The sequence below is a fragment of the Curcuma longa genome, chromosome 8 (genome assembly GCF_044706935.1).
Source record: "Curcuma longa cultivar G26 ecotype Majalengka, Jawa Barat chromosome 8, ITB_CL_G26_1.1, whole genome shotgun sequence".
Classification (NCBI taxonomy): Eukaryota; Viridiplantae; Streptophyta; class Magnoliopsida; order Zingiberales; family Zingiberaceae; genus Curcuma; species Curcuma longa.
This window is the reverse complement of record NC_133868.1, coordinates 1,247,315-1,267,977: the sequence shown is the minus strand read 5'-3', so window position 1 is coordinate 1,267,977 and position 20,663 is coordinate 1,247,315. Positions and strand designations below refer to the sequence as shown.

Genomic DNA, 20,663 nt, shown 5'->3' with positions numbered 1-20,663 from the left:
GGAAGATGACTAATCTGTGGCCTTCTGACGTGGTTGGCATGGTTGAATTGCAGCACTGTAGTTCACTAGAATTGGATCGTCAAAACTCTAGATTTGGTATTTTGACCTTTCCTTTTATTTGTTTTAAATTTTTAGGATTAGTTTTCTTTTCTAAAAATTAGTTTAGATTTTATCTTTTTAGATTTATTATTTTTTAGAGTTTTTGATATTTAGAATAGTTTTAAAAATTTCTATTAGTTTGAAATTTTCTATTTTTTATTTTAAAGATTTTTAAATTCGTTTAGGATTTTTAAAATTTCGAATCCGTTAAGAAAATTTTCTTTCTATTAAGATTTTTTTCTTTATTTTACAAGTTAGGATTTTGGTTCTTTATAAACATCTTATGAGTTGATGATGTTTAGGGAGAAGAAGTTTTTGATTTAATAATATTTTTGACAGTGCCCTTTATTTTCCTATCTTCTGGTATTCTTTCGAAACAAGTTTTAGAAGATTATTTCCAGCGTTCTCAGTCGAATCAACGGATTTAATATTGTCCGCAGAGTAATCGCTATCTCGTCCGACATCGTAGCTTTTACAATGTATAAAAGCTAATTGCTAGCTTCTACGATAGTTTCTATATAGTCAATTATGATCATATAATGTTTATCTAAAATGTAGTGAGTATTATGGAGTCTCCATTATTTATTTTACTCGTTGAAATATTATTTTAACTAACAAAATTAAAATGATATAAAATTACTATTGCAGAAATTTACAATTAACTTCTACAACATGTAGAAGCTAGTAACTAGTTTGTATAATTGTAGAAGCTTATAAAAACTAATTGTTAGTTTCTACATGGCAGAATGATCAAGAATTGTAATGACATCTGGAATAGTTCAAGTCAAATGAAACACTCATTTGACTTTACTTAAAATGAAATGTCCATCTGACTAAAATACAAGGAATATATTTAACAAATGAATTAATACAAATTAAGTGATTATTAATAAAAAAATACATTTGAATTTAAAATTAAAAAAATATTTTACAAAAATAAATTGATCTAATGATTTTATCTAATTTAAATAATTATATTTAAAAACATTTGATTCTAAATTTAATTAAGTAATTCATTTAAATCTATCACTTTAATGACTCATAACCAACGTCCATTTGAAATTTATAAGATTTTACAATATTTATATTTTATACATATTTTTTTAAATAAAAAAATAAATTTTATAAAATATCTAATAAAAAGATGAATTTAAAAATAAAACATTTAAAATCTTAAAAATTTCAATATTTTCATACATCTTGACTATCAAATATTACTCTAATTCATCATTAATAAATTAAATATTATCAAAATTCACATTCTAAATGATTATTTCTTTTGTTCTTTCAAATTATTTCTTTATTCTTTCAAGACTGAAATAAACTTCCTTTGTTAGAATTGAAATTGAAAGCAAATTTCAAATTTTAAAAACAAAAATATAAAAGAATAATAAAATGAATAATTTATTTATAGAATTAAAAAAATGATCAATTAATCATAATCATTATAAAAAATATCAAATAATAAAAAAATAAAATCAAAAAATACTTTAAATGATTGTCATAAACAAAAAAGAAAAATCAAATTGGTTAAAAATGAGTTGAACCATAACCGTGGTTACCCATTAACCCAATTACAAATTCAAGTCAAGTCCAAACCGACTGACTCGTGGTCAAGTCTACTAACAGCCAACTTGAATATTTAGACTCACTGAATGAGCAAATATTTAGACGTATACTTTCCTAACAAGCTCACTTGTGCCTAAAACAATCGTACATAAGCAACAAGAGAGTATCACTAACACCCAACGAAAATTGATCAATGAACTTAAGGTGTACAACACTACCTCAATTCATGAAGAAGTTTCTGTTCACAAACAGTCATGAGACCACCATATGAAACTGTTTGAGTGACAGATTCCACTTTTATTACTGAAATGAAGAACCTTCTATACTTGCTGACTCAAATGACCATTCTAATCAACAAGTTCGAGATAACATGATCTAGACCCTTCTACGGACTCATCTTCATTAATTGATCAAAACCCATTGATCTTCACAATACATCATGCAACCAAAGTGAAACGACACTAGCTTAACCATGTCATGGCTCAGACCTTCGGATATGGTACACGAGAAGTTATAGTCATCAACTGTAGCTCTTAGAAAGGAGGAGTTCATAAAATGGGATTGCAACGGTCAAAAATAATCCGTCCTCGTCCAACCCTGCTGTGGAAGCGAAAAGCTGGTGCAATCAAGCCATCCTCTGAAGGACAAGGCGGAAGCTTTATGCCTACAGCTGCAAGCCTGGTTGGATCCACAGGTCTAGTGAACAACAACATAGGTTCATCATGATCCTGCATCAGCATAAATCATTTTTGAGTTTTAAGTTTTTGACTTTTCCACCACCAAATCTGAGATTCTCAAGGGACTACAAGGACTTTGAGTTAGACCATCATAATTTAATTAAGAATGAGACTAAGACAACATATTTGTGTAAGCCCACAAGTTAATCAAAATAAATGGCAAAAGAAAGGATACCCGCATCTGCAGCCATCTGTTTGATACATGTCTTATCTTAAACTCCGGCTTTATTTGGGCACTGGGGACCATTAAATGCTTCGAGTCCATTTTTTTACAATGAAAATAGGCAAGACCAGCATGTGGGTTGTCACTGGCTGTATCATCTGAATAGCTATAATCATCTTCACTTGATAAAAACTTGCATGAACCTTGTTGCAAGACTGACAACACTATTCGTTCTTCAATAAGCTGTGCCTCATGCTAAAAATAGCCGCATGTTATTGGACATTCAATTTTATAGAACATGGAAATAAAGAAGTAAAAGTAGCTAATATAGTGATAAATCACAAATTCTCTTTTATTTTTTTTCCTTTTGATGATTCCCATTGCAATTGCTCAATTTCAATCGTTGCTGGCCTACTGTATCATTTCAACTGTAATGCTAGGATTAATGTCTCTCAAGTTTCTCATACAAAGATTTCAGGCTAACTTCATTCTACAGTCATGAGTTTGCCATCCAAAAAGCATTGGAATAAGTTGTGCAACCAACCAATTAAGGGTACAATACCAAGAAATCAGGCAGCACAAACGCATGTACCTTGTACTTCAGCTGGAGACGTTGAAGGTTGATTTCGCACTCAATGAGATCGTGCTTCTTCTCTTCCCTCTGCATGTACATGTATGCTCAAAATCACAATTTTCTATGTAACTAAAAACAAATTAATGAATCGACAAAGACACTGAACTTGCAAACAGATACCTGAATCAGAGCTCCCACTACTCTCTTGGCGTGGTTCAAGCTACGTCTAACCTGAAGAAATAAATTTGAAAGGGCAATAGCATAAAAAAAATAGACTGAACCACCTCTTCTTGCCTTAATAGTAAATAATCAACAGCACTGCAACAGATAAGTTAGCTACATAGTATTGGACAGTGATTTTTCACCTATAACCTATATAGGTGACTCCATTTGTCCCCTCCAAACCCATGTTCAACACACTCACCCAGAGACCAACACTCCAAGAAACACCTTACGTTCCCATTGATCACATAAAAATTTAAAAAATTCCCATGTTGAAAACACTTGGGTCCACACTCATATTTGAATCTGAATAACATAGCTTACAACTACTACTAGATTTAAATCCTTTTATGCTGTCACTGTTGAAGATTTGAAATGGGGTTCAATCATTAAAAGCAGTGTTATTAAACCCAGACAAACAAGATCAGCCGGTTTGACTAAAAAAACTGGGCTCAGGTCCATATTCAGCCTGCTTGGTTAATCGGATTAGACAAGCAATCAAACCGATTAAAAACTAGTTCAGTCGACTAGTTTGATCAAACACAGCCCAATTTTGTAGTAGCTCCAAAACCCTAAATTTTAAACCCACACAACTTTCTCTGTTATTTCCTCAACCACCCTTGCAGTCATTGTTTATGCTTAGTGTGGGTCGTACTAGTGACTCCTCTCTCAAGTTGTCTTCACCAGTATAAGTTCTTGAATGCTTATATCTAATTGTTAGTCATGATCTTTTTATATAGATATAGTTACATTTTCAGTTTTTCTGTCAATATTTTTTTTTCTAGAAATAAGATATTTTTATATTAGTTAGGTTGACAGTCAATTTCTCGTTTGATATGCAACGAAACCAATTAAGCCACTCGTTGGTCTAGTGAACCAGCCACCTAAAACTTTTTCAATGCAATTAGACCAATTAAACCACTGGTTCAACCAGTGACCAAAATTTTCCGATACAATTTTTGGTCCAGTTCTGATAACTATGAATATAAGGGCCTCATTAATAACTATTATTAATCAATAGTGCACAAGCCACAAATTGCTAGACTCTGAATTTTGCAAAGATATCGTGCAGGTGATAAAATTGGTTACCATGGATGAAAAGATCCAATGTATGATCACTATAATCCTTGAGAACAAAAAGTACAATGATTCGTGGTAAAAAAATTAAAATATAATGAAGGAAAGCTTTTCAATTGCTGTCTTTTCTCAACCTAACGAACCATTGAAATTGATGAAGTTTGACAGATGTCTAATTCATCCCTAACAAATTGATTTGACCAACATGTCATAGTAGCTTTCCATCATATCTATCTACTAAATTTGGTGCTATTCCAATGTGTTTATATTAATGTTACCAACACATACATATATCAATTAACATGTCTTGGTGTATCATGCCCCAAATTATCATGTTTCAATAGTTACATTGCATATACTAGTTAGCAAAATTTTGTGGTCCCCGGGGCAATGGTGCAACGGTAGGACATCCGGGTTGTGACCCAGGGACCCGCGGTTCGATCCCCAGCTACGGCGTATTTGTAAGAATTTTCTTCCAAATGGGGAACGCAATCAAAGGATGTTGGGCATCTGGATTGGCCGTCGTATGCGCTTCCCGATTTACCCTGGTGGTCGGTGGGAAACTTCTGTGGGACCGGGCCGGCCACCCCCAGGGATTGAGTCCATGAGACTGACTGAGATTTATCTTTTTTTTAGCAAAATTTTGTGGTGTAAACAAACTTTTACTGCTATCTCCCTTGTGGACGTATACATATAGCAAATAATATGCTTAGTAAATTGAAGAAAGGCCTAGCTGAATTTAACTTGGCTATACACAACATAGTTCACTCATGAATATGGTGATCTCATATAGGGATCTCATATCACTGGTAGATTAAGTATGAATTCTAAAATGGTAATTGTTATTCACATTTCCTAGCATGGCACACTATACATATATTTTTATTTAATGTTATATTGCTAGCCAATATAAACTTTCAGGCAAATATTCAATGAATGAATTTATCAAACTATTATGCAAATGCTAGATTATTTTCCGGAAGGAACGCGTTGCAGAGTTTGACTATAACGTCTCAGCAAGAACTGCTACATCTCCATGAGAACTCGAGTATAATGTTAAATATGCAAGAATTCTCACATTATAAGTTGGTTACGAATAAATATTATAGGAAAATTATTTGTCTAAGATTTAGAACATGAAATCTAAGAACGTTCACTGGTAAAGTCATGGAGGTAGTAGATACGATGATTAGGAGAAGAATTAATATTTTGCGTGTACAAGAGACAAAATAGATAGCAGAGAAGACAAAATTGATAAAGAATTCAAGTTTTAAGTTATAATACACAGGAAGAAAGGAGTCAAATAAAAAATTGAGTGTTATTGTTGTAAATAGTTCGCTAAAGAATGTAATAAGAGTAGTTAGAAATACAATAGGATTATAACTCTCAAAATAATGGTAACAAAAGAAACTATTAATACAATTAGTATATATGCACCTTAAGTATGATTAGATAAAAATATCAAATCTAAATTTTGAGACGGCCTAGATGAGATATTACAAAATATTCCGCCAAATGAAATGATTTTACTAGGAGGAGATCTAAATGAACATGTTAGAGTGAAATGAGGAGTATGATAGGGTGCATAGGAGTTATGGGTTTGAAACAAGAAATGAATAAGAAAAAAGTATATTAGATTTTGCAATAGCATATGACCTTATACTAACAAATACGTTTTTCAAAAAAAGATAAGAAAACTATGACTTGATCATGTTTAAAAGTAAGAATAATAAATCGTAAATTAACTTTCTTATTATTAGGAAAAAGAATAGAAAGATTTGTAAAGATTGTAAGATTATCTCTAGAGAAAACTTAACTATCCAACATAGGTTAATAGTGTTATATATTGACCTCAAGTATAGTATCAATAGAAGACAAATGTGCACAACTCCTAAAATTAAATAGTGAGAGTTAAAGGATGAAAAACAAAGCATATTTAAGGAGAAGATAAGAGAACGGGTAAGATACACAACAACTCGAATACGATATGGGGTAAGATGACATTAAAATTGAAAATAATAGTAAAGAGTATACTCGATGAGTCAACGAGTCATGCACCACCAAATAAAGAATCTTGGTAGTAGAATGAGAAAGTACTAGAACAAGTAAAGGGAAAACGAACAACCTATATTATACACTTGTAAGAGCGAAGAAGACTTTAAAAAGTATACAGTAGCCAAGAAAAAAGCCAAAAAAGCAATAAATGAAGTAAAAAATGAAACTTATGAATGTTTATATCAAAAATTAAATACAAAAGAAGGGGAAAAGAATATTTACAAAATAGCTAGAGAGAGAGAGAGAGAAAGATAAGAGATCTTATCCAAATAATATATATTAAAATTGAATGCAATATGGTACTATTGAATGATGAGGAAATAAAAGGGTGATAGAAGTTATTTTCATCAACTTTTTCATAAAGGTTTAGGTAAACAACTTTATTTAGGTAATTTAAGTAAATCAAATGAGTATAGAAATTTAAATTTTTATCATAGAATTTAAACTTCAAAAGTAGAGCAAGTTTTAAATGGGATGCAAAACAGAAAAGTAGTTTGGACCTGATGATATTCAGAGAGAGGTATGGAAGTGCCTAAGAAAATAAGATATTGAATGACTTACAAGGTTATGCAATTTGATATTGAAAACGAAAAAAATGTCAGATATGTATTCTAGTTCCCTTATATAAGAACAAAGGAGACGTATACAATTATGCAAACTATAAAATAGACTATGAAACTTTGGGAAAGAGTAAAAAAAAGACAAAAGAAGAAGACCACGGTGATGAAAAATCAATTTAGATTTATGCTTGGAAAGTCGACAACAAAAGTTATACTGATTGACAAGTATCAAGAATAGAAGCAAGAGTTACACATGGTATTCGTTGACCTAGAAAAAGCTTATAATAAAGTCTCAAGAGAAATTACATGGAGAATTCTAGAAAAGATAGATGTTAGCATAGCATATATTGAACTAATTAAAGATATGCATGAGAATGTAATGATAAGAGTGAAGACTTTAATTGAAGCGCTTCCCATAAAAATAGGATTACATCAAGGATCAACTCTAAATTCCTATGTTTTTACACTAATCATGGACAAACTCACTGGGCACATCCAAGATACAGCACCGTGGTACTTGTTTGTAAATGATATTATTTTGATAGATAAGACACGTGAAGAAGTAAATGTTGAACTCGAATCATAGCAAGAAATGCTAGAAGGGAAAAGTTTTAGGCTTAGTAGAGCAAAAACAGAATATATGAAATTTAAATTTAGTAATATTAAATGTAATGAGACAATTGTTAAGATAAAAAATGACGAGTTATTTATAACTGAGAGTTTTAAATATTTAGAATCATTTTTACAAAAGGATGAAGGGATTGAGAGAGTGATATATAGAATACAAACAAAATAGTTGAAATAGAAGAGAGCGTCAAGTATTCTTTGTGATAGTAAAGTACCTCTAAGACTAAAAGAAAAGTTTTACAAAATGACAATTAGACTTATTATGTAATTCCATATACATATAGTCGATCCCATCAATGGAATATGACTTGGTTGTTATTGTTGTTGTAATCTTATGTATAATATGAAAATTTTACTAATTTGGGACCTTAAAGTGTATTGTGGCTAGCGTGAGGGCATAACGTATAATGTGTTAGATTTGGGTTAATCTAGGTTAGGTGGATTTTGAGCTCAAACCAAGTTTCAATTGATAATAATGTGTTCATATTAAGGTCAAACTAGTTAGATCTTGGTAAATTGGTCGATTCAAGCAAGTAACTAGTCTGGGTTAGTCACAAGAATAATGTCATTTAATTAGTCATCATTCCACATTAGACCCAATGCTAATGGCAATCTAGTGATTGATTCCAGTATAGATGGATGATGGAAGTAGGGATGCCAATATGGTGGGGCAGGGCAGGATGGGTTGTGGGAGGAATTATTTTTCCTCATCCTAACTCTGCTTCTCATGCGGATTGGTTTGGGATGAGGCAACAAATATAAAATAAACATATATGATTATTATCATAATTTACGTGTGGCATGCAAGATCAAGTTCCCAAGAGCAAGTGCTTTCATCCTTTGCGTGGATATGCCAATCAAAGGATTGAAGGTAGAAGTGATGCAACATGAGAGTGAACTGCCTATGCTTCTAGCCAACTCAAGAAGTAATGACTAGAATACTCTATACATAATCTAGGGTTTGCTATCATTGTCCTTGCTATAAAAGATCTAGGGCCAATATCTCAAATTCACCTTGACGTTTACTAACCAAAAAAGGAACTAGAGAATTAAGCTCTTGGAGGACTACAATTGCCCATTAGCTACCATTCTGGAAAATATCATTGTAGACTAATTGAATAGGACATCAAGATAAATGGTAGCACCCATCAAAGTAGTAGCCACTAAGTTAGCTCGCTAGTTTTCGAACTAGATTTAGTTGAGGTTGAGCAAATTCTATTCAACATTTTGACTTTATTTATGTCCTAGTCTCAATGAGAGGATGCTAGATAGAGGATAACTACTTCTAGATAATTGCTAAAGGGTAGGCCAAGGTTCAAAACTAGAATCTCTCATAATGTTTATGATGTTCTAAGGTTCTAAGGCAAGTTGGACATTCAGGAGTTTCACCTTGTTAAGGATGCACTTATGAAGGAATTCATCTCGTTCACATTTAATAGTGTGCACTTAACCAGTATATGCAAACAATCTCAATGGATCATGTTGAGGCATAACATGAGAGAGATTGCAAATTTATAGTGTGATGCCTAATGTGTCAGCATATCATGATGCACTTTACTACTGACCAAAAAAAGGGTACAATTCAACTTGAGTTGTGGTCGATCACCAAGGCCAAGCTGACTCATCTTTTCTCATCAGCAAAATGGATCCACCGATCAATTAGCAAAGACTTTCTATTGAGAGGTCATCAAACCCTACAATATTTCCTTTAGCATTTCAGACTGTTCATCCATTTCATTTCAATTTTTTTTGAATAGTTGGCTATAGGTTTTGGTACACATCCTAGATTCAATACTGCCTTCAACCCATAGAAATCAGTCAAGTAGAAGGCACTACTCAGACGTTTGAGAACCTATTCTTATGGATTTTGGTGGTGGTGGAAGAAGTCACTGTATTTAGTGGAGTTTGTATATAATAACTTATGACTCACCAATTCAGATGACACTATTTGAGATGTATTTAGCTTGCTGATCTCTTATGCTTTGGGAAGAAATTGGCAAAATGGAAATGTTAGGTCCTCAATCAGTTCAAACTACTCAGAGTTAGTGCATATGCTTAGATAGAGATTATTAGTTGCCCAAAGTTGCCAGAAGAATTTTACAGATCAAAGACCATGCATTAGTGTTCTCTGTTGAATATGATGTCTTCCGCCTCTACCAAGAGATTAGGGAAATTCAATCTCAGAAAAGTTGACTCTTAGATTTATTTGCTGAAAGAGTTTCTTGAGACAGTTTATATAGTGGCCTGCTGTCTTGCATTTCCACATTCTGTAAATGAGTTCATAATGTCTTCCATGAATTTATGTTGCGGAAGTATATACAAAACCTGACTCATATCTAGGAGGGATTACTAGTGTTGCTTCACTCACATGCGATTTTTAAAGAACCTCAAATATGCATTATGGATTGCAAAGAGCATGGCTTACAAAACAAAAATGTGACTTGTGAAGGTTGGGTGAAATGAGTATTCAAATCAAAAGGCTATTTAGGAGCATTAGGATTGCATGCGAGACTGGATAGATATCACTCACTAGTCATGACTTGTAGAAAGGATTGAAAGGTACACTTTATATGAACTAACAGATTTACCTGGCACAGTTTTTCAAAGGATAGGACATTATTTTCCCTCCTCTGCATCTGAGAAAGAAAGAATTCATTAGTTCGAGAAAATAATAGCCAACTTAAATGATGTGTCAATCCGCTTGATATGTTTGAAAGTAAACATCCACTAAAGTATGCACCTTGGAATCAGACTTACCCTTCTTGGATGAAGACGATGTGCCTTTTCCCTGGGTCTGAACACATTGTACGGATTTGTATCATTAACTAGGGGAGGAGGTTACACAAGCATCAACAGGTACAGTTTAGGACGTGAAATCCATAGGGTTCTAGATATACTAAGAAACAATGGCATATAAAGAATGATTTGACAAGTTTAATTGTGTCAGATCAAAAAGCAGACCAAGGAAGCCAATCACCAAAGAGACCAAGCTATTATCCACAAATTTGCTACAGGAAATGAAAAATCAGGAAACAAAATGTAGGCTAATCTCAAAAACATTAGAATATAAAAGCAATAAGTTCAAGATAATCTAGAATGTTGAGAAAGCAAACTTAGCAGTGTTCCCTAGAATGAGAAAGCAATGAGTTCAAGATAAGCTAAAACAATGAGAACGTTAATTAGCATACTACCCTAGAAAACGTGAAAGCAGTTATCCTCATGAATAAGTTCACAAAAAGAATAATTAAAGGTGTCAATGGCAGCGGGCCATGCCCAGCAGGTGGCCTAGGCCCGCCAGTATCAATTTTTTTTAATATTTAAATTTTGAATTAATATTTTTAGAATTCTTGAAATAATTAATAAAAAATCTAAAATATTAAAAATATTATTATTAAGTTTTATCAACTATATTTAATATTAATAGCTAAATTTTAACATTATTTTAAAAAGATTAAAATTGGATTAATATTTGAAACTGATCGTGCAACTACCTGAAGATGTTATGCTAGGCATGGAAAACCCCATCCAAAGATGAGTCGTGCCAAGCACGACAATTTCATACAAGGCCAAGCTAGACTAGGCCATGGGAAATTTGACACATTGAACACCTCTAAGAATACAACAACATCAACAACAACAATCAAATTTTATCCTACTAAGTGGGGTCGGCGGACACCTCTAAGAATAATAAATAAAATTGCATCGACACATCCACATTGGAATTGATGTGGGTACAATTACTCAACCAATAGGATGATGACACATTTCCTAAGTGGGTAATTAATGATACACTGGGATTGAAAACAAGGATTACGTATGTCAAAGAAACTAATATACTGGCCCCACAGCTACAACAATAGCTTCAAAAGAGGAGACTCTGGAACTAATTGCCCTTCACAAATGCAGCTGCTCAGCTCCACTTTTCTCCACTTCAGTCCTCTTCACTTTAGTCCACAGTGAGACCCCGATTGGTCCAAATCATTCCCTCCTTGTTTAACTAGAATTATTTTTCTCAATAACATTTTAGATGATTTACTAGAAAATAAACAGAAAGTTTTATAGAAAATAAGAAAGAAAAAAATTATTTCATGAATCAATAAAATTAACTTAGTTTCATAGATATATTGTAGTTTGATCAGGAAGATTGTAACAAACCAGTAATTATCCTTATAATAACTCAAAATTAGATAAGCATGGTAGCATTCTTGCATTCGCATTACTAGAAAATTAGGTGATACAAGTCACATTCCAGTATAGGAAGACAATGCAGGTAGAGCTGGAAATTTAAATACATAAGGAGGTGCACAATCCTATAGGTGATACAAGCAGTGACGTACTGATGTGTTTCATTCATCATTGTGCCTAGTAGTTGTTTCAAACGGAACTGACCTTGATGTACTGATGTGTTTCATTGGAAGAAGTGGGATGTCAACTTGTTGTGTAACTCCTGTTCTTTATACAAAGAATAAAGAAAAGAAGCTCTTATCTGTATTACATGTGCTCGTTTATTTTCATGAGTAATTTGATTTTTTTTAAAAATGATTTAAGAAAGATAAACAAGAAAATGTATCGAATACAAAAAACTGTATTGAAACAGCAAAGAGAGGTGATTGCTTTTATTGTGACTAGCAATGTCGCTAAAGGTAGAAAGTCACTGGATCCATGCAGTCCTATTATACATAACAGGAACATAAAGCATCTGCTAGCTGTTGTGGAATAATAAATATTACTACCTTTGAACAAGTGAACCATCAAAAATTGTATACGAGTTCACTCCAATATGAAAGTAAGTTTTTCTATACTTCAATTAGAAGCATTTCTTTGAATACAACGCCAACTCCTAATTCTTAGACATATGTTGTTTTTGAGATTAACCTAAATTGTGTTATTTTGGACATCAGCATGCAAAATTCATCAAAAGAGAAAAATATTCTGCCAATTTAACAGGAAGTGCTAACCTGCAACCTGCGTAGAATAGGTTTTTGCCACCTTTCTCGCTGTTAAAATAAATGTAGAAAATCATAAGAATTAAGGTTTATGTTTCCAGAATTAGAGACAAGGAGTGATATTCCAAATGCACATGAAACACAGTTAATGAATTCATACATTGTGTGAGAGTCAAGACTATAAGACAAGAGTTAACAGAAAACACAATAAATTGCTGATTAGCATTTTTCTATCTAAATAGATATATATACAAAAATTGTATGTTGTTGATGCAATGAGAAGTATACCTTTTCTTTCCAATAATTATATAGTAATTGCAAAACTGCAGGCTGCACAGATAGAGAATTAAAAGCCTGCAATGACCACACTATTAGTGACCACCAAGCTTTTCATGATGTTTAAAAGAAAATAATAGACATTTTATTCAGATGAGAGATTCAGTGCATTATAGTGATGAGATAAAGAAAAACATTACAGATTGAGACTAGCAGAAAATACCCAAAAAAAAAAGTTGACTTCCATATGGTAATCCAGAAAATTTTGTAGTTGGAAAATATCTTTTCTTTAAACATAAATTGATTAAGCATGGGATACACCAAATTTGTGTTAATATTCATTGCAATAAGGTTTTCTATGTTCCGCATTGGTAAATGGCTGATAATATCAAAAGAACAAAGTAGATAGTTCATGCAGACGTGTGTTTTGATCAGCTTACGAATCCAATAACTTGGAAAATGTAGAATTTTTAACCATGTAACCTCTAGTAGACTTAAATGTTTACCACTTTTACCTTCTGATATGGGATTTACAGAGATATCATAATCTCATTTGTTCCAAGATGGTGTATACCATTAGTCATAATTCATCAAGGTCCACACATACTCCAAAATGGACCTCTATGAAGTGATGATAAACGTGAAAATTTCATATCCTGTACACATTAAAATCCCAATACCCATATACATACCTCACCTGTCACAACTATCTATTTTGCACCTGTGCTTGGCTCATATCATGAACATGGGTACTCAAAAACAGGTCAGATAATCATGGATATCCATAAAATATCCATCTCATTGACATCCCTATTCAAGTGTTATAGCATTAAAAACCCTCTAGTTCAGTGTGCATATAGAGTGAACACGTGAACCTACACAGTAATTGGAAATGATAGAAGCATTTTAGGAGTTCCAAGTAAAAAACTCACTAAAACATTAAGTTAAAATGTCATCAAGGTCATCAACAAAGCAACTGAGTGAATGGATACTGAAATATTTAAATAACCAAATCTGCAAATCAAAGTGAACAAAAAATAAGCAGTCATTGACCTCAGCTGCAGCATCAAGCTGTAAATAAACAGGAACAGGAGAACTAAACGTGGATGTTATAATCCCTGCTCTTTCTCTGGCTTTATGATCCAAAATCTCCAGTTTGAAGAGAAGGGTCTCAACCCTAAAAGGAATTAACAAGTGCACAAGAAAATAACTATACAAAAGTAGACAATAATAACTATAATAGATAACAGTTTTGCGATGTGTATCACAGTTGTCTGTAAGGAAGAAAGAATGCAAAGATTTTAAATTTTAAGCAGCATAATCTTTCAAAAAACAAGAGACAAAATGAAAATAAAGGTTTACCAAAGAATGGAAACAGACTATCATATAAATTTGAATTCTGTAGCCAGAACAGCAATGTGCAATCCACAAGGTGACATGTGAAGTCAAATACGTGTTTGAAGAAACTGATGAATGCAGATTTGCCTGAGTACTGTGCATGAGCAAGCATTAACATGATAAGGGAAATGCAGACATCTTTGCGCAAGCATAAGATATAACTCATTATTTTCCCATAAAAATTTTATCCTTGTTTCTCTACACAACTTTTTCCATTGGTTTATAACTGTTACAATGTGATTTCAATTAAACAAAGCTAGGTATAATTGAAATTGTTACAATTTAGCATTAATTTGACACAATTTTAACAATTTGAGTTCGTAATTGAATTCATAGTGCAGAAATTAGGTTCTTGTGTTTGGGCTCGAATGGGCTTTGAAAAAGGGCTGAATTGGATGAATTTATGTGGACCAAGCAATTCAGTCAGACCAAATTAGACTCAAATTAAACTCAGTTCAGTTATAGTAGGAGATTAGATTAGTTTTTTTCCCCTCTCTCTTCTTCTCCCTGCTTGAGCATGAGGCCCTGTTTGCGAGTTCTTCCCAGCACCTAGATGGAATCCTGCCACTGCCACTTTCCTCTTGATTTGGAACAAAATTTGGTCATCTCACTCCTGATTTGGAAAACTCTTTGGTGATCTAATTTTTCCTTCCTGATTTGATAGGTTGCTGCTGATTTGAAAAAAGGACAGTAGTGATGCCCCTTGATTTGAAATTTTGGTGATGTAGGCGATCGTGGAGAAGATGAAATTTGACAATGAACTGTTCCTCCTCCCTCTACCTTGATCTGCTCTAGGAGCCTTAAGATCCTCCTTGCTGTGTAATCTTTTCTCCTCCGCAAGGTTGCAAGCAACAGGAGAGGCAGGCTTGAGGCACCAGGATTTCCTTCTCTTTCTCGGATCAGTGCAGCAAACCTCCTCATCCTCCCATGCAAATAACACATGAATAGTCTTCTTAACATGTGCATGTCAAGGACATCGAAAATCCTACCTTCCCGTTCTCCGTAAGATTAGTGTTGATTGATAGTTGTGACAAGCTTGGTTATAAAGAGAATACAGCGAGGTTGTGTTGCCTCAGAAACAAGAATCATCTTCAAGAGGCAATTTAGGAGGTAAGGATTAAGGTGAGCTTCCCTTTAGCTTTCCTTTAATTGTTCTTTCATATTGGATTGTTAATGGCCAACTGTGGTGGTTTAGCAAGAGAGAAGTGACAATTGTAGATCAAGTTTTCATCATTAACAAATATGGGACTTTTATTAACGTAAAGTTTATTGAGTTGGCAGATTTGATCATAAGTAATGCAGAAACAAAATAAAAATAAAAATAATCGTGGAACATGGTACCTTAAGTAGGTGTGTTCACGTTTCTTTTGGTGTGTTGAGGTATGTAGGTTGTTTGGTGAACTTGGTGTCCACTTATACCCTTTAGAAAAGGGTCACAAACAAATAAAGAGTGCAGTTTTGCAAGGAACATAAAAAAAAGAGGTTTTAGATACCCTTTTCACATCATGGCTAACCCCTTTGGTCAAAACCCATATGTAAGGTTTGATACTCTGACTCATTAGTTACCCTCCTATACCATGTCGATATGACAAGACATGAATATGGATATATAAATCGAGTACTAGTAACCAAACTCTTCTATCAAAAGAGAAGAAAAAAGAAGGGAGGGACGAAGCTTATCATTGTTGGCTTTGTAGGTGACAAGAACTTACAACATTACACTCAAAGGTCTCTTGCCGGGAGGGAGATAGGAGGAGAAAAAGAATAAAGGGAGCAAACTTACCATTGCTGCTTCATAGGTGGCAGGAGCTTAAAGACCTTGTAGTAGGAAGTAGGAGTGGTTCGCATCAAGAGGGAAGAAAGGAGCACAAGCAAGTTAAAGGGATTAGGGATAGGGATAAATTATAATATCTAACTTAGAAACTTTAACTTGTTCCTTATAAACTTATTACTTGTACATATAATTTATAAACAATAAGTTATCTAACTAGTAATAAACTTATAACATATATTATTAATCACATTATGTTATAGTAAGTTAGGTTATATTATGTTATAACTACCATGGGTTGTACTATCGATTGTAATTATAATTTATAAGTTGGTAAGTTGGTCATATAACATTTTGTATATATTAATTTTAGTTTCTATTTGATCAAATATTAGTATTTAAATTCTAAAGTTAATCATGTCTATTTACTTATATCCTAAAATTTGAAACTTTTTTTAAAGTGTCTTCATTTATAAAAAATCATGTATCTAGTCAATGTGACTTCGTCTTTAAGAGTTAAAAGGAATCTTATATGGCTTTAAAAAAATTCATGATATGACTTGAAAATTTGATGTCAATCTTTAAAAATTCTAATTTAACGTACATATATAATATCTAGTCAAGATTGTTGGAAATAAGATTAAACAACAATAAGCAAGCATAGAATTCAATCCTAGTTTGTTAGATCATATCCTAATTCAGATCCTAGTTGAGATTTGAATCGTTTAAAACAATTTGGATCATAAGATCCCATAGTTATCATAATCTTGACTACCATGTACATAGTCTAAGACTAAGATATAAGCATGTTCCAACACTTTCTACAGACTCTGAAGCCCTTTAGTCCTCTATCAGACTCAGATTTGCCTCTAATGTAAGCCTTTCATTTCTTTCTGTCTACTTTGCATTCACTCTTTTATCCTATACTAGAAAGTGTTCTACTTCACTGCCACTAATTGATCTTAGGAAGTACATAGAGAAACTAAACTACCTTACAATTGTAAGTAACATCACATTTACAATTATTATGAGTTAGTTTCTAGAGATGTCATATTATATTGTGATCATTGCAAAGGAATTTTACCACAAGAATACTAAAAAAAAGATCTATTATTTTAAGATTAAAGTCAATTCAAATTAAAGGGTACACTAATGCAAATTAGATAGGTTCTCTTATACATGAGCAATCCACAGGCTATTGCCTTCTCCTAGGAGGTAATGCAGATTGTTAACAGTGGCAGAGCATAAGGTAATGATCCTAGCAACAAGGGAATTTATTAGTGTTGAACACTTGACCCCCTAGTTACTTTAGGAGCCTATAGAACCAATGTAGCTCTATTATGATAAACAAGTTTCTATATCCAGCCTCAAATCCATTAAAAACAGAACAAAACACAAAGAGATCAATTACCACCTTTATCAATGATAAAGTGCAATCCAATCAAATTGTCACCATATTTAGCATCTCCAATGACAACTAACAAATTTGAAAACTAAATCCCTAAAAACTTAGAATTGAGTATATATTTACAGTTCCACAATACATGGACTAGCTTGGGGGAGAGTGCTTGAAAGAGAGTGTTGCAAGCTTAGGACTCAAAATGCAAATGCCATTACTACTAGGGACCTATTTGTAATGTTTACATTGAATCATAATATAAATAAGTAAAAGGGGACTACCTAGGGTAATTAATCATATTTTCCTATTGAACACTTGAGGAAAGTGGTAGGTGTCAATTCAGACTGGTAGGCACATTATTACATTTGGTCATCTAGATATCACCAGCATTGGATTTGGTGTTTTCGCACAACTGGTGAAATTTCCCTCACTTCTCTTTGGCAATTATGAGACATGTGCTTTATTTTAGTGCTTTTAGACTCCATGCTAAGTGGAACGACGACTTAGTTGTTTCCTTTATCATAAATTATCCTACTTCATTGATATTGTTGTGTCTTCTGCTTTTTAATCTTGTGTATTATGCTATTTTATGCTCTCTTCAAATTGGTCACACGGCAGGAAGTGTTTCGCATATCAACAATAACTTGGTTAAGGAGTAATTAGAGTTCAATCATTACTTTTCTGATGAAAGATTCTTCCTCTCCTGGTTAATCTCTTCAAGCCAATCCTCATCCTCATTATCGAGGTCGTACTCAACAAACTCACAAATCTCAGCCCTAGCTGAAAAGGGTAAACAGAAATTTAGTCAACATTATCATAGAGTATATTAATTTGTGTTAACTTGGATTAAAATAATGGAGACAAACCTCCTCTTCCACGTATATAAGAGCTAGTCTGCACAAATGTGCGAGAATAATCTATTTCATATGTATCCACAATGTTGAATTGTGGAGTAGGAATTTCTTGTGAAATCTTCTTGCCAGGAGTTGGAATTGTCTACAAAAAAGATGCATGATATCCATTTACTACCTCAAAAATGAGTTTAGTTCACTATTATGTAATGGTAACCTCAAAAATCACTAGAGAAAATTGCAATCTATCAAGAAGAACAAACACTTTTCTAAGAGAAGCAAAACTAGCTTCTGCAGTTTCCCTTTATATCTTTAGATATGGTTCAACAATAAAAAAAATGCAATGGTATTAGAATATGCCTTTTGGAACATACATGTGACGTGAACTAATGTAGAAAGGTGAACAAAAATAAATTTTCAAAATCACGCATACGGAAAGTTCAAGTTGCTTTGAAACTGTAGAGAGATCAAAATACAATTTAACAACATGAACACAAGAACTGAAGCACTGAGAATCCTCCAAAATTGTTCTTCCATAGAAAGCACATGAGCTTACTTGTCAAAAATTCACTTGTGTAATTCAATAACTTGAAAGCATCTCTTTAGATAAATAGGTCATTATACTTAACTGGGTTGATCTTTTACATATTCTCTGTTAAATGTGCAATCCACTTCATTATAAGTAGATTAGTAACAATGATAAATCACTGTGATACAGGAGGACATGAAGCAACAGATTCAATTTGTGTGAAAAAAAAAAACAAGAATCACAGCTATGACACTAGAAGAATATGAAGCAAAAACTCAATTCACCTAGAAAGAGCTACAAATCACCTCGCTGTCATTCTCGTTAACAGCACGATGCAATGGTGAGTTTCGAGTGGAAGGGGTGATTGTGAGTGCTTCATCATCCTCAAATTCCTTAGCAGATTTTATGACGGGAAGCTTCTTATGAATGTCAAGAGGACGGGGCCGGATTGACAGCCTACTCATGTCCACTTCATCTCTCTTCCAATCATTAAGTTCTCTGCTTACTGCAGCCGCTCCACGGAAGCTCACTCTGCAGGCCAAGACTATGTTCACCGATACAGACAAACAGCAGATAGCCAATTCCAACTCGCTCAGAAGCCAACAAGATTATTTTTACCTCCACAAGCACTAGGGCTCGCCAGTCATAACAGTAGTTGCAACCAAAAAATTGACCAACAGCTAAGATTGACGAACAAGCTTAAACCGAAGCAGACTCCACAACCCCAACTCCAAGAGTTTCGAATCCTAATCGAGCAAAAACGCCAAGTCCAACGTAAGCCACGAATCTTCTCTAGCCCGACTAACGACCTAGATTTTATCCAGCACAGAAGGCACAGCAAGGAGCCTCCTCGTTGGCGAACCAGTCCAATGCTGGCGTCCTCAGACAACCTGAAAAGCTGTGGCAACCGCAAGACGTCAATTCAAGGTGGAAATGGGCCCAGAATAGAGCAGACGCGCGTCCTCCGAAGCATGAAGATTCACAAAGTTGGGATCAGAAGCGGAAAAAAGGATCCTCAGCTTTATTTTCTAGGGTTCGAAAGAGGCGAGCGAACAAAAGGGAGGGAAGGCAAGTGAGGGAATCGAATAGCCTCAGCCTCGTTCACTCCCCGCACGTAACGCCCCTCCCACTCGATGCTCCAAAGCAGTTGGACGCTGCACTGTGGTGTGGCCTCTGCGCATCGATAAAACACCGGCCTTGTTTTAGCTTTGGGACGGCTCCAACCACGCCACTATCTTAATCGGAAAGATCTTCTGAATCCGCCGCACAGGATCGGCTTCCCCACCATTTGTGAATAATTGGAAAGATCGAACCAATGTAAAGTTGCTCCCTACTAGTCGGGCAAAATTTCCACACTTAAATTATCAAAAAAAAAAAAAATTGCTGCCTTTCTCTCCTGCACTGCAAAAAGTGCACAACAACGTTTAATAATAGCTTATAAGCTTTGTCCAAATCCTTAGCTACGGTGTATTTATAAAAAGAATTTTTCTAAATAAAAATTGCAATCAAAAGATGGGTTGAGCATCTTGTTGGCCGCTGTGTGTGTAAAAATTTTTTCTAAATAAAGATTGCAATCAATTTACCCTAGTGGGTGGATGGGAAACTTCCATGGGACCGGACTAATCACCCTCAAGAATTGAGTCAATGCGACTAACTGGGATTAACATTTTTTATAAGCCTTGTCCAAGGCTCTCGCAGCCAAAACAAGCGATTAGGGGCGGTGGCATTTAATTCACCAAGTCGGGACCATATGAAGTTGTTAATCATATAGTGCGTTAGTGTAGAAAATATAAAGGTTAGCTAAAGAGCT

At 33.9% G+C, this 20,663-nt stretch overlaps 1 protein-coding gene across 1 annotated transcript; it reads right to left on the bottom strand.

Annotated features, from left to right (window-relative positions):
- Positions 1-1,887: 1,887 nt before the first annotated feature.
- LOC141833324 (uncharacterized) lies at positions 1,888-20,170 on the bottom strand. Its single transcript, XM_074720735.1, has 12 exons — positions 19,159-20,170; positions 18,340-18,469; positions 18,151-18,253; positions 13,959-14,082; positions 12,918-12,983; positions 12,644-12,680; positions 10,441-10,523; positions 10,272-10,319; positions 3,323-3,373; positions 3,161-3,229; positions 2,581-2,823; positions 1,888-2,396 (listed from the first exon to the last, which is right to left on the bottom strand). The coding sequence occupies exons 1-12, from the start codon at positions 19,315-19,317 to the stop codon at positions 2,217-2,219; spliced, it is 1,293 nt and encodes a 430-aa protein (XP_074576836.1). The 5' UTR covers positions 19,318-20,170; the 3' UTR covers positions 1,888-2,216.
- Between the last annotated feature and the right edge of the window lie 493 nt (positions 20,171-20,663).